Here is a 13486-nt window from a genome sequence, read left to right as displayed (position 1 = left end):
GGATCTTACCAAAATGAGTTTTTGATGGAGAATTGTATATCAAGCTTTATTGTTTAAGGTTATGTGGGAGGGTGAGGTAGGAGAAATATTAATCAAGAAAAATGCCCCGAGATGGGGGAATAAATTTTCTGTACAATACTAGTCTTAAAGGAGGAAAAAATTGAGGCCAGCATATTTTTCTTCTTTCATCTTTCTCCAGTTTCCTTGGGTCACAGTTATTTATTTTTCCAGTTTCGAATTATATCATCTATGCCATTACGTCCTCTTACATTATATGTTTTCTGAAAATTCAAGTAGGAGGCTAAAGTAATTTTCTCTTCTGCCTGTTTTCTCTTGTGATAACCTTGATATCTCTTGTAGCCTCTTGGAGTCTTTTAAAGTAGAAGAAACAATCTAGCAGTGCACATCCAGGCTTTTGTTATTTCAGAAAGATTACTGTTAATGGCTGGAATAAAATATTTCTTATGGCAACAGACATCTATGTTGACTTTAAAAAAAAAGTATAATAAGGGAAGAGAATATTTAGGATATTTTAGATGAAACAAAAATTTTTGGTTAATACTTTTATGGCTGGTTTTTCAGATGTTGATGGTTTTGTTTGTTTGTTTTGTGCTTTTTTTGGTACATAGGTAAATACTCAAGACTTCAGAGGCATTGTTCGAGAAGATGCTGTTTTGTATCTCTTAGAAATTCCCAAAGGTGAAACAGTGACAATTTTGGCTCAAAGCAAATATGAAGGTAGGTGCTTTGAACAAAACTTATGTATATCCATGAAGCTTTTAAGCTCTGTTTTGCCAGTAAAACCACAATTAATCTCTCTTGTGCTTATTCTTGATAGCTTTTTAGTTACCCTCCTTTTCAGTAGTTTAGAGGATAGCTTTATTCCATACCACAAGGGTCATACAGATGTGCATGTGTGATGTGTTTGTTTTTCAAAGCACTTCTCCATCTCTTTCATTATTAGCAAATAGCATCTTGTCTTAATCCTGAAGAGTGGCAATGTACTGCTTGTTCCTTCAGCTTTTAAGTCTGTAGCAGCTGGCCCAAGATCTGCTGTTAGTATTCTTTTTCTGCTGTGCCTTGGCAGTCACAAGGGATTCAGTCAGCCGCAAATGGACAGTTTCACGGATGAACAATTAAGGAGCAAGTAAAGCCTCTTGCTTTCCTGTTGGAGACACAGCCTGCTGTAATATTGAAGTACCATAGCTGCCTTTTGCTTTGGGAAGGGGTGTTGTGGTTTAACCCCAGCTGGCAGCTAGGTCCACTCAGCCACTAGCTCACTCCCCGCAGTTAGTATAGTGGAGAGAATCAGAAGAGTAAACGTGAGAAGAAACCCATGGGGTGAGATAAAGACAGTTTAAGAAGTAAAGCAAAAGACGCACGCGCAAGCAAAGCAAAGCTAGGAATTCATTCACTGCTTCCCATCGGCAGGCAGGTGTTCAGCCATCTCCAGGAAAGCAGCGCTCCATCATACGTAACAGTTACTTGGGAAGACAAACACCATACCTCCATACATCCCTCCCTTCCTCCTTCTTTCCCCCAGCTTTATATACTGAGCATGATGTCACATGGTACGGGATAGCCCTTTGGTCTGCTAGGGTCAGCTGTCCAGGCTGTGTCTCCTCACAGCCCTCGCTGGTGGGGCCACATAAGGAGCAGAAAAGGCCTTGAGAGCTTAACAATAACTAAAAAACCACCAGTGCGCTACCACAAGTATTTCTCAGCCCCAATCCAAACATAGCACTATACCAGCTGCTAGTAAAAAAGCTAACTCTATCCTAACTGAAACCACAACAAGGTGGTAGGTACAAGTACCTCCTTCCATCAGAGCTGTAAGGGCTGTAAGTATACAAGTACAGAACATTCTTGATAATATGCGTGTAGGGCAATGAATGTGAAAGCTGGGTTTTTTGCATCTTTTTGAGTGGAGGGGAAGAATTTCAAAACTATTCTCTAGAATGACAGCTTAATCTTCCTTTCAAGTGTAAAATAATATAAACTAAAGGGGAGTTCCTGTTTTAGTTTACAGAGACATCATGGCCTGTGGCAGAGGAGACTCATTCTTCATCAGGAGCCACTTTGAGTGTGAAAAAGAGTCACCACAGAGCTTAGCATTCACCAGAGGCGAGATCTTTAGAGTAGTTGATACACTGTATGATGGCAAACTGGGAAGCTGGCTGGCTGTGAGAATTGGAAACGAACTGGAAAAGGGCCTCATTCCAAATAAGAGCAGGTGAGGTGGTATCCTGTATTCCTACCTATTGTTAGAAGTAAGATTTTTTTCCCAAACGCTTTTTTTTTTCTTCCTGTGTCATACCATTCTTCCTTTTTTTCCACCCTGCCTTTCAAGAATCAGTAAATTATTTTGTCTTTACTTTCTCAAAAATTGTGCCTCTAAAACTAGATTTTTTAGAACTATGGCACTATGTGAGGAGAGGATGTGAGAGTATGGTGTTAGCTACATACTAGATCACGTATTTGCAACACAGACCTAGAGGTCCTGTCTCAGCAATCAACCAAGCTTTGACCACTAGCTGCTTTGGTTCCTCTTCTAGAAAATGGGTGGAGGGTCCTATTTTTGCCTCTTTTTTTTTTTTTTTGCATTTTTCCCCCTTTCTGCGCTCTCCTCCCCCCATCCCCAACCAAATCAGAACAAACAAACAAACAAAAAAACCCTACACCTTAGGAACCTTATGACCAAGGGCAAGTACTGCCTGACCAACCTAATGGCCTTCTGTGATGGAGTGACTACATCAGTGGACAAGGGAAGAGCTACAGATGTCATTTATCTTGACTTCTGCAGGGCCTTTTGACACTGGTCCCCCCGCAATATCCATCACTCTAAATTGGAGAGATACGGATTTGATGGGTGGACTGTTCGGTGGATGAGGAATTGGTTGGAGGGTCACATCCAGAGGATGGTGGACAACAATTCGATGTCCAGATGGAGATCGGTGACAAGCTGTGTCCCTCAGGGGTCCATACTGTGACCTGCTGGAGCGGGTACAGAGGAGGGCCACGAAAACGATCAGAGGGCTGGAGCACCTCTCCTATGAGGACAGGCTGAGACAGCTGAGGTTGTTCAGCCTGGAGAAGACTCTGGGGAGGCCTTATTGTGGACATTTAGTACTTAAAGGGGGCTTATAAGAAAGAGGGGGACAAACATTTTAGCAGGGCCTGTTGGTATAGGACAAGGGGTAGTGGTTTTAAACTAAAAGAGGGTAGATTTAGACTAGATATTAGGACTAAATTTTTTACTCTGAGGGTGGTGAAACACTGGCATAGGTTGTCCAGAGAGGTGGTAGATGCCCCATCCCTGGAAACATTCAAGGTCAGGCTGGATGGGGCTCTGAGCAACCTGGTGTATTTGAAGATGTCCCTGCAAGGGGATTGGACTAGATGACCTTTAAAGGTCCCAACCCCAACTCTTCCATGATTCTATGTTTGTGCAAGAATACTATGATAACTAATCTTTTAAAAGAACTTCAGTGCGTGAATTTCTTCTGTGTATCCTTACAGGAAACGTTTCAAGAGTTTATTCCAAGGCTAATATTTCTTGGTAGCTGTAGTCCTTACTTTTGTGTGAAATACTGAGTGAGCCACAGCAATGTTTTTTGCTTAAGTATGCTTTCCTAGTCAAAATTCCTGTGAGGTAACAATAAGTGTTCATATGTGCACAATGAGTAAAAGTATTAAAATCCATCATCAAAAAATAAGGGTATCTTTAGACTGTAGCTTTTAAGTTCTTGAGTGTGGTTGTAATTTTACGATTGAGGAAAAAGGATCACAATTGCGTCATGCAGAAGATCCTGCAATATGCTTCTTATATGACTCCCTTGCCCCTTTCCTGTTCAGTACACTCTGTCGTCTCTGCTAAGTGATCTGACCAAGCCAGCCTTTGTTTCTGTGCTATAGTGACTTAACTTAGAAGGCCTAATGAGAAGAGAACAGTGACCCTCATTTCTGAGTTGTGCTCCTCACCACCTCTTTGCAGTTGCGTTCTTTTATTTATGCTTGCGTGCTTTATCAGTTTAAGACCTGAGGACTCAATTCCTGCCCTGCAATCTTGTAGCTGTGTCAAGGCGGAGCATTGTTCTGACACTGTGTTTGCTCCAAGGCAAAAGAACCTGAACTTCTCTATTCTTTCCTCCACTTACGGCTGTCTATCTGGCAAATTACCTGTTGTAAATTGAAAATCCGTTGTTCTTCAGTGAAAGTGCCTTTGCCCTCTTTGACTCAACAAACGAACTCTGGTTTCTCTGTCAGAGCTGAGCAGATGGCCAGTGTTCAAAATGCTCAAAAAGATGGCTCAAGCGATAGGGCAGACTTCTGGAGAACACGTGGCCAGCGATCTGGAGTGAAGAAGAATCTGAGGAAGAGTCGTGAAGATTTGACAGCTATTGTATCTGTGAGCACAAAATTCCCGGCTTATGAGCGAGTTCAGTTGCGTGAGGGTAAGTGAGACTGCTGTGAGCCAGCTGCCCATTTATTGCTGGCTGGTTTAGCGTCCAAACGTTTGGTCAGCTAAGGAAGCGATTTCAAACAACTTGGGTTCAATGTTAAATTTGAGCAACAGAAAGGGATGACTTTTTTCTCAGAATGCAGATTTCTGCATGTTATTAACTACTCTAAGAAAAAAAGATTTTTATGTTTTTAAACTGCTGCTGTTCTCTTTTGCCTCCAAATTACACATGCCAATGTCGAGGTTTAACATGAAAAAAGGAAGAAACAAGCAGGGTTTTCTTGTTTCCTCATCTTCCCCTTGGCTAGCTCTGAAAGTACAATCCAAATGCCCGAGATCAATCACAGTCTTTAGCTTGCTCATAAATACCACTTTAACATTACCTTGACAGCAACTAAAACCTATGTATTTCCAACAGATTGTCCCAGGGTAATCAAGGTTGATGTGTGCCATCTCCATGGCTATAAACTAGCTATGTTACTAGTGATGTTGAACAAGTCAAGATAATTTTCTGGGTATTGGCACATGACAGTATTGTGGAACAAAACAAATACTAAAAAGTATTTTAAAGCAGCTCCCAGGTACCAAGATAGAGTAAGCAATAGAATGGCATTCCCCCACTAACTTGCGAGGGCTGTGTTTCCACTTGTTTTGACATAAGCATAACAGAATTTCCATTTCTTTGCTTCTTCAAGCTGCCCTGCTGCTGGTTTAGCATTTTCATCTTTATTCACACAAAACCCTCTGGGCCAGGGTTCATGCTGTTTTGCTGGATGGAAAGATTACTGAAGACCTCCTGTGTGTTTTCCGAATGTAGAATCCTCTCGATATACCTTCAATAGAAAGAATAAGGAAGCTGTTAAATTGAAACAATCTCTTTTGCTTTCTCAGCTGATAAAAATAGCTTTCTGTATGAGTTATGCTGTTCTACAAACTTTAGAGAAATAAAATTCTTAAAACGTATTTTTTGATGTCTTCAACTTACTCGTAACCTTGCGTAGTAATTGAGGATCTTGTCCGTGCCACTTCACTTTATATATAAATCGGTCTTCTCAGACTTATCTTTTCTCCAAATATTTTTATTTCAGCTGGTTTTAAGAGACCTGTGGTGATATTTGGCCCTATTGCAGATGTTGCTATGGAGAAGTTGTCAAATGATTTGCCTCACCTGTACCAGACAGCAAGTAAGTTGTCCTCCTAGTTTCCTTATCATCCTTAACCGAGAGAACGGATAACTTAATAATCACAGCTGCCCTGTCACTCTAGACAAGCTAAAATGTTGTCTTTGCAGAGACAGAACCCAGAGACGCAGGTTCAGAGAAGTCAACTGGGGTAGTGCGCTTGAACACTGTGAGGCAAATCATTGAGCAGGTAGAGTATTTCTCTTTGAAAATGGCTTATGCTCAAAGGCACGTTGTTTGATTTGTTTGCTTCTAAAGCTTGCAGAGTCCTCAAATCTTCACAGCATCTATTTCTGCAATAAGCAGACTTGGCTTAATGATAGGGCTTGTTCAACAACAATTTTTATAATTTTGATGGCTGTCCTCCAAGTGGGAGGGTGAACCTGATATTAGAAATTAAATTCTCCTTCCTGTACCTAAATTTGAACAGAGGGGCACGGGTGTTTTACTGTATGCTTTCTGAATTTGCCATGGAGGCTGTCGTGTCACGCAGTGCTCTACTTGCTCTTACTGTCATCAGAAACTTAACATTTTATTTTCAGAGTTACTATTATTAAACTGAACAGGAAGTGACTATGATAGCTAAGTAGCATCTACTGAGACTGCATTGACTCTCTTTCTAATACTGTTTAGAGATCAAGTAAATAGGTGGTAATCAAGAAGCTTAAAAAACTTAAGCTGCAGAGTATATTCTTTTGGCCTATTGCCCTGAGCCAAGTAAAAGCAATGTCAAAGGGGTTCAATGTCACACAGAAGGCTGTTCACAGCTCAGGCCCCACTGAAGCACACGTTTGAAAATCCCATTCATCTTTGCACTAAAAGTAGCTGAGAAGGAATATATTAAATGAAACAAGTGAGATTTGCCTCAGGTAGTAAATGTAAATAAAAGCTCACACATAGCACCCAGAATAGTTGTGGTAGTGGAAGCTGTGGTATGGGCAGGTAGAGAGAAAAGCTAGTTAACTTGCACTACCTATTTAAAAAAAAAAAAAAAGTGGAATCAGTGCATTTTCCTTAACAAGAGAGTTAGGTAACATAAGAATGTAGACATCCAGGCAAAAGCTGTTAAAAAAAAAGATGGAGCTGAAAGAAAAAGTCTACCTGCTGTGGCTTCTGAAGGCAATATAACTGTGAGGGGGAAAAAAAAAAATCCAGCAAGTTGTGGTCTTATTTGGAAAAAAAAATACCCTGGTTTTCCTAGGATGCCATTCCAACCACCTCCTCTTGCTCCCCACAAGCAGCACACTGACTGGGCTTTCTTGTTAACAGGATAAACATGCTCTGTTGGATGTGACTCCTAAAGCGGTGGACCTGCTAAATTACACCCAGTGGTTTCCAATCGTGGTCTTCTTTAACCCAGACAGTAAGCAGGGTGTGAAAACCATGAGACAAAGGCTATGTTCCACATCAAACAAGAGCTCAAGAAAACTTTACGAGCAAGCAAACAAGCTGAAGAAAACTTGTTCCCACCTCTTTACAGGTAAGGAAGAATGTGTGTCTAACCTGCTTACCAAGAGAGTAGTGGATGTGACTGTGTGAGTCTTGAGACATCCACTTGCTACTCTGCATATTAATTTGTGCAGGCTGGAACTGAAAGGGTATGAAGGTGTGGTCGTGAGCAATCCCTTCCTTGACTTTTGTCAGAGTTCCTTGTTCTGCCCAATTCTAATACAAAAGAAATTATGAATTGGTGTACTGTCGTTAAAAGATAAGTGATTTAATAAGCTTGAGGAGTGGACAAACAGTAAAATAAAAATACCATGCTTCTGCAGATGTTCTAAATGAAATGGCTGTTTAACATTCTCACATAGCTAAACCAAACAGCGTTAAACAGCGAAGACTGGATAAAGGATCACATTGCATTTGCCATGTATATATACTTCTTCCTTCGATTTTTACAGCCACCATCAATTTGAATTCAGCCAATGATAGCTGGTACGGTAGTCTGAAAGATACAATTCAGCAACAGCAAGGAGAAGCAGTATGGGTATCAGAAGGGAAGGTAAGCAGTCAGTCTATACTGTACTAAGCTATACAGATGTCCCAGGATATCTCTTGCCAGTAAAAATTATTGAAACTTTTTCTTGACAATGCTGGATAGGTTAGACAGGTTGGTGACTTTCTTCGTAACAAAACATTACTTTCTGTTGTTCTTTCTGTTACACTTTGGAGCTTTCATCGCTAACGCTGTGGCTGGGGGAGAATGCTGAGGAGGGATAAACTCTTACAGGACTTTCCATTATGATTCTGCACTAGTCTGTCTTTCAGTTCTGCAAAGTCATTCTTAAGGAGTTGTTTGGCATGATGTTGAGACCCAGCTAGACTCTAATTCTCATGTATTTAATTTTTGTTCCTTAATTCTTACTGACTTTTCTCTAGATGGACGGCATGGAAGATGATGCGGATGATCGTATGTCTTACCTTACTGCAATGGGTGCTGATTATTTGAGTTGTGACAGTCGGCTGATCAGTGACCTCGAGGATACAGATGGAGAAGGAGGTGCATACACTGACAATGAACTCGATGAGCCTTTGGATGAGCCAAGGATTTCATCTGTTAGCCGGTCCTCTGAACCTGTGCATCATGAGGAGGTGAGATGACTGGATTTTCAACAAGACTGTACTTTGGTCTCTCTGAAAGCCCTGTATGCATGGCTTAAAAATGAGAATTTTTTAAACAGCAGCTTTATTTTACCTCTGATAGTGTTTTAGAGCCACATTGTGTAGAGCAAAAATCATAATAGCTCTGCTTTTCTGCCTAACTCTGTAGGTGTCCTGATGATGTCTCATCACCCTGAACTTTGCAATTACATCTGCAGTGATTGTGGTCAGGTTGCTGACCGTCATTTGACTCCTGGTTACTGTTCCCAAAATAGTGAGCTTGAGAGAGAGAAAAATGATTGAATTAGTGGATACTGCAGTGATTTTTATCTTTTTCTTTCTCTCTTTCATAGAGTTTAAAAAAATTTAGTCCAGAACCAAGGACTCGGTTGAGAAAAGCTGGTAGCAGGGAGATCCTTAGAGAACCAAGTCCACCTCCAGCCTTCAAGCCTGAACCACCTAAGGTAAACATGTAGAAGCAAATCTGAATACAAAGTTCCTCCTTCTGGAAAATTCGCCATGGTGTGGCACATTAGGAAGAGCAGTAGGAATGATCAAAGACTAGAAAACATTGGTAGAGTGAAGAGAAGGAATGACTGAAGGTGTTGCAGGATCAAACAGAGGGAAAATGCAAAAGTCATCTTTGAGTATGTGTGATCTCTATAGGGAAGAAGAAAGTAGACTCCTTTTTGTGTCTGCTAAGAAATTGAAAGACACTTCTTTAGCTCAGCAAGAACAAACAGAGGTGAATCATCATGAAAAGCATTTCTGATGGCCATTCTGAAGCACAAAACCAGAGTCTACCACCTCTGAAATCAGTCTCCATCACTAGAAATTGATGTTAACTGTTTATTCAAACCTTGCTCAGGAATGTCCTGTGCACTTCCAAGCTCCTGGTGGTAATATTTGACAGTAGGTAGTACTGACAAATCATTTGGGAGGTCAGTGTTCTTGTCCCCTAACACACGCTGTAGTTCTGGTAATCCTTAACAAATGGGACAAACAAGGCTAAATGGGCTACTCTTCTATAGGTTGACATGTAGTGTATAAGCGTATGGACAAAATGATGCAGCAGTTCATCCAAAGTAACAGTTGAAAGGTATTTGAAGATTGACGCTGTTTAAATACATAGGCAAAAAGATTAATTTCAGATTAAAGCCTTCATTTGAAATGAAAGTTATGAAGTTGCTGATTTAAACTTTGTTTGTGTGTTTTAAACTTAAAGGGAAAGTTACAAAACAAAGAGGATCTATATGACTTCCCCAAGAACTATGATTCCAAATCAAGTAACGTTGCTGCCAGCAGTGAGACTTCAACTGTATCAGCCAAAGCAGCACCACCACCTGTTTCTGTGAAACCAGCCTTTGGGCGTCCCATCCTGAGGAACACTCAACAAGCAGTCCCACCTGCAGAGGAGGAGGAAGAGGCAAAGTTGGAAGAGGAAGGAAGCGAACAAGAAAATACTCCAAAATCTGTACTGAGGAAAGTCAAAATATTTGAGGAGATGGATCATAAGGCGAGGATGCAAAGAATGCAAGAGCTACAAGAGGCCCAGAATGCCAGGGTATGAAGAGATGCATTTTCCCGCTGCTGTGCTTTCCAACATATAGAACAGCTTGCATCCTGAAAAGGAAAATCATGACCTTGCATTGTGTTGCTTCTGGAGGGAGAAGTTTGGGAAACCACACATACACACAGACATGCCATTGTGTGGACCGGAATGTAAAAAGAGGATTTATTTTAAGGCTTTCTATTGTAACTATAGAAAGCTGACTTCTAATAATCCTTCTGGCAATGCTTTGTTTTCACGTGCACTTTGAATTACTACTCTAGCAAAAGGTTATATAATTGTAGGAATATGAATAAGATCCGTTATCAATTTGTGCTTTAATCGTTTCAGATGTAGCTGTGACCTGCTAGATCTGTAATCTATAGGATCTCTAATGGATAGACTTAAAAAGAACCGTTATTTTCTCCTACTTTCTTTTAAAGCTTGAAATAGCCCAGAAGCACCCGGATATTTATGCTGTCCCTGTCAAAACACAGAAGTCTGAACAGAGCTGGCCCCAGCCTATGAGGTAGGATGTATCCAGTTTAAAGCATTCTGTCTTGATTGTTTACTTCACCAGCAGGAGGAAAACTGATCTTGCTGGGTTTTACTCATACAAACAATCCTGCCTTCTTATTGTGCCTTAGAGATTACTGTAAAGGGGGGGCAAAATTTCAGGAACTCTTCTTGTTTTCCAGGATATCTTCTTCTTTTTGTTCATTCATAGTATTTGAGTTACCTAGGAAGAATCACTATAGGCTTTTGCTGACGTATTTGCAGTGCCAGGTTTTTGCCCCCATCAGTATTACTGGGAAGCTTTTTTTCTGCATTCATGTCCTCTGATGTCTGTTCTTTCTGTGCTAGATACTTGATGACTGTTAGTCTACCCTAACGAATAATTGCAGTTTTAATTACTTAATAACACTTAATTTATCAAATGCTTATTCTGTTACAGATGTATTGTGTGGGTAGGGAAACTGAGGATGAAACTTGCCTGAGGTCACCTGTCAAGTCTCCTGAAAGTACTAGTCTTTCATTAAAATTCAGTGGGTTCTGGACTGATTGACATTGTGTCATCTTACCCTACACACTGCATATTTCTATGACTTGAGCAGTCACCTGTGCAAGGGCTAAGAAACTGCGATGGAGTTTGTTTTCTGCTCTTTAGGACTTGAAGGTTTTCTTGCCTCTTAGTAATAGCCAATAGAAATGGGACCTTTTTTTCCAATAAATCAAATCCTTTGATGTCATAGCATATAATCTAAAATGGAAAACCTGAAGTGATTATTTTCAGGTTTTCTTGGTGGGTTCAGAAAAGCATACTGGTTTTTTTTATATAGCCTTGGAAGCTTTTTAGTAGTGAAAAGTAACCTTTAACCACATATGCAGAATGTTTGCTTACATACAGAAATCAGCGCTGTTGTCTTTTTACAAGTATGTTTGGCTTAAAGGGAATGTTTAAGCACTGGGGCAATATGGAAGGAGGATAACATCTTGACGTTGAAACTGAGGAAATGTCTGCCCTTGGCAGATTTTATTTCTGTGTATCTGCTTAAAGTCCCATTAAATGGGTAGCACCACAGCGTACAAAACGCGTGGCTTATTTCTGCCCTCTTTTAAGGATAAGAGCCCTAGCAAGAGGGTATCAAGTGAGAAGGGTGTCAATTTTAGGAATGTCACATAAGAAGTCTTCAGACTTTGAGACAGGAAACTGGCGATGCAAAAAAAGAAGCAGTTACAGAAAGAATCTGGCACAAAAATAATTGAGGAAAATGTCAGCTGGGGTAGCAGCAATGGCTCAAAACCTCTCTGCTCAGGGACTAAAGTGCTGTAAAGCTCTTGATGTGGGGTGCAGGGTGTTTAATAATTTTAAATTTGTCATTCTTACAGGTAGGTGGAGTAGATCAAATCTGAACGCAGAAATAAGATGCCTCTCCAGACAGGCATACTATGGGCATGCAATTGTTTATGGGATAGAAGGGATTTAATTTGCTCCATGTGCCTTTCTAGGTTGTACACAGCCATAAAGCCAAGACTAAGTACAATTATTTTTCAGCTTTTCAGAATGGAAGTAAACATTATCTCTCTCTCCTTCCCTGTCTCGCTGTGTTAGCTCCAGACCTCCAGAACCCCAGAAACCTCCTATGAGACCTTACCTAGAGAACCGTGGCAGTTACGGCAGCGATGCAGAGGAGGAGGAGGAGTACCGTCGGCAGCTATCAGACCACTCTAAGAAGGGGTATTATGGACAGCCATCCAGATACAGAGACACAGAGTTGTAGGCTTGCTAGCATGTGCATGTATAATGCTCTTTTGAGGTTTCTTCCTTCCCAGCCAAAGTGGAGCAGTAGTTAGTCTTGAAAAGCTGTATTTTTATTGAAGATGCCGTTAGAGGGTACGTACACTACTGAATTCAGACATATCTATACGCTGGAACTGGAAGAGTTCGTTTTTGGGGATATTATTTTGTTAGCATCTAAGAAAAGAAATCACTATTGCCTGAATGCTGTTGCCTGTTTTATAAGGACCAAATCCTGTAAGTTTGTGTTAATTCTTGGTATTTTCATATTTTAACATAAAAACCTTTTTTTCCTTTTCATTAATGCTGCCTTTTTGGACTGTTCTGCTGTGTTATGAAAGTATGCTCCTAGAGATACACTTCTTAATGCAATAGAACTAAATCTGAAAGTGTATTTGAAGAACAGTAAGTGCCTTTAACAAGAAGCATCTTAAACTGTTTTGTTTTGACATCTGATTCTTGGTGCAAAGCCATAACACACTAAAAGGGGATTGACTGTTTTACCTATCTCTTTTTTTTTTTTTTTTATCAGGATCATGGTAACAACTTCCCTTGCATGTTATTTTTTCTAAGTTCATAGATAAATATGCAATATTTCATAAATACTGACTGTACATAATAAAGGTGCAATTGACTGGGTTGCTTGAAAAGACCAGGATGTGCTTAAAAAGAGAAAATGATGTAGAAATTCAATCATGTATTAAAACTTACACAGACTGAAAATAATAAAGGCTATATTCTAGACAAACATTGCATATCTTATTTTTCTTTTGAACAGTATTAGATTTCTAGAGTCTCTGACTTCCATGAGTATACGTAGTGCAGTACACTGTTCAGTTCAGGGTCTCCTCTTCTGCTGTTCAAGTGACTGGGACACATCACTGTTGTTTCCCAGTGTTCCGAACATCGCTTTAAAATTTATTGTGATTTAAAATAAAACTGATGCAGAACTATGGACTTGCTGCAAGAGACTTATCTTTCAGAGTATTATCTTCTGCCTCCCCATTCCTGCTCTTTATCCTTAATTCTGCTATATAAAATAAAAATTCTTGAAAGGGTCACAGAGAAATTTATTTTTGCTCATGTGATAGAAAACATGATTTTCTAATGCTCTCTTCAAACAAAAAAAAGGTAAAATTTTCTCGTTGAAGCAAAGGAGTACATGCATCTCAGATGAGGAAATTTTTACTGCTCACCATAGATTAGAATTTTAGAATAGAATCAGTTAGGTTGGAAAAGACCTTTAGGATGATCAAACCCAACCATAAACCTAACACTGCCAAGTCCACCACTAAACTATGTCCCTAAGAGCCGCATCTACATCTCTTTTAAATAACTTCAGGGACGGTGATTCAACCACTTCCCTGGGCAGCCTGTTCCAATGCTTGACAACC

The 13486-nt window shown here is 40.1% G+C and overlaps 1 protein-coding gene across 9 annotated transcripts in view; it reads left to right on the top strand.

Annotated features, from left to right (window-relative positions):
• The window catches only part of TJP2 (tight junction protein 2), a 69228-nt gene extending 56368 nt beyond the window's left edge, over positions 1–12860 (top strand). For all 9 annotated transcript variants that reach the window (XM_054185707.1, XM_054185714.1, XM_054185715.1 and 6 more), the window contains 12 exons: positions 630–738; positions 2023–2233; positions 4267–4454; positions 5551–5646; positions 5754–5833; positions 6913–7123; positions 7545–7645; positions 8023–8235; positions 8598–8708; positions 9470–9808; positions 10237–10322; positions 11907–12860. In XM_054185707.1, coding sequence (XP_054041682.1) covers positions 630–738; positions 2023–2233; positions 4267–4454; positions 5551–5646; positions 5754–5833; positions 6913–7123; positions 7545–7645; positions 8023–8235; positions 8598–8708; positions 9470–9808; positions 10237–10322; positions 11907–12075 — 1914 coding nt within the window. In that variant the 3' untranslated portion in view covers positions 12076–12860. The remainder of the gene's footprint in view (positions 1–629; positions 739–2022; positions 2234–4266; positions 4455–5550; positions 5647–5753; positions 5834–6912; positions 7124–7544; positions 7646–8022; positions 8236–8597; positions 8709–9469; positions 9809–10236; positions 10323–11906) is intronic.
• The last annotated feature ends 626 nt before the right edge of the window (positions 12861–13486 follow it).

The sequence above is a fragment of the Rissa tridactyla genome, chromosome Z, assembly GCF_028500815.1.
Source record: "Rissa tridactyla isolate bRisTri1 chromosome Z, bRisTri1.patW.cur.20221130, whole genome shotgun sequence".
Classification (NCBI taxonomy): domain Eukaryota; kingdom Metazoa; phylum Chordata; class Aves; order Charadriiformes; family Laridae; genus Rissa; species Rissa tridactyla.
Note: the sequence above shows the minus strand (reverse complement) of the source record. Positions and strands in the feature narration are given on the sequence as shown.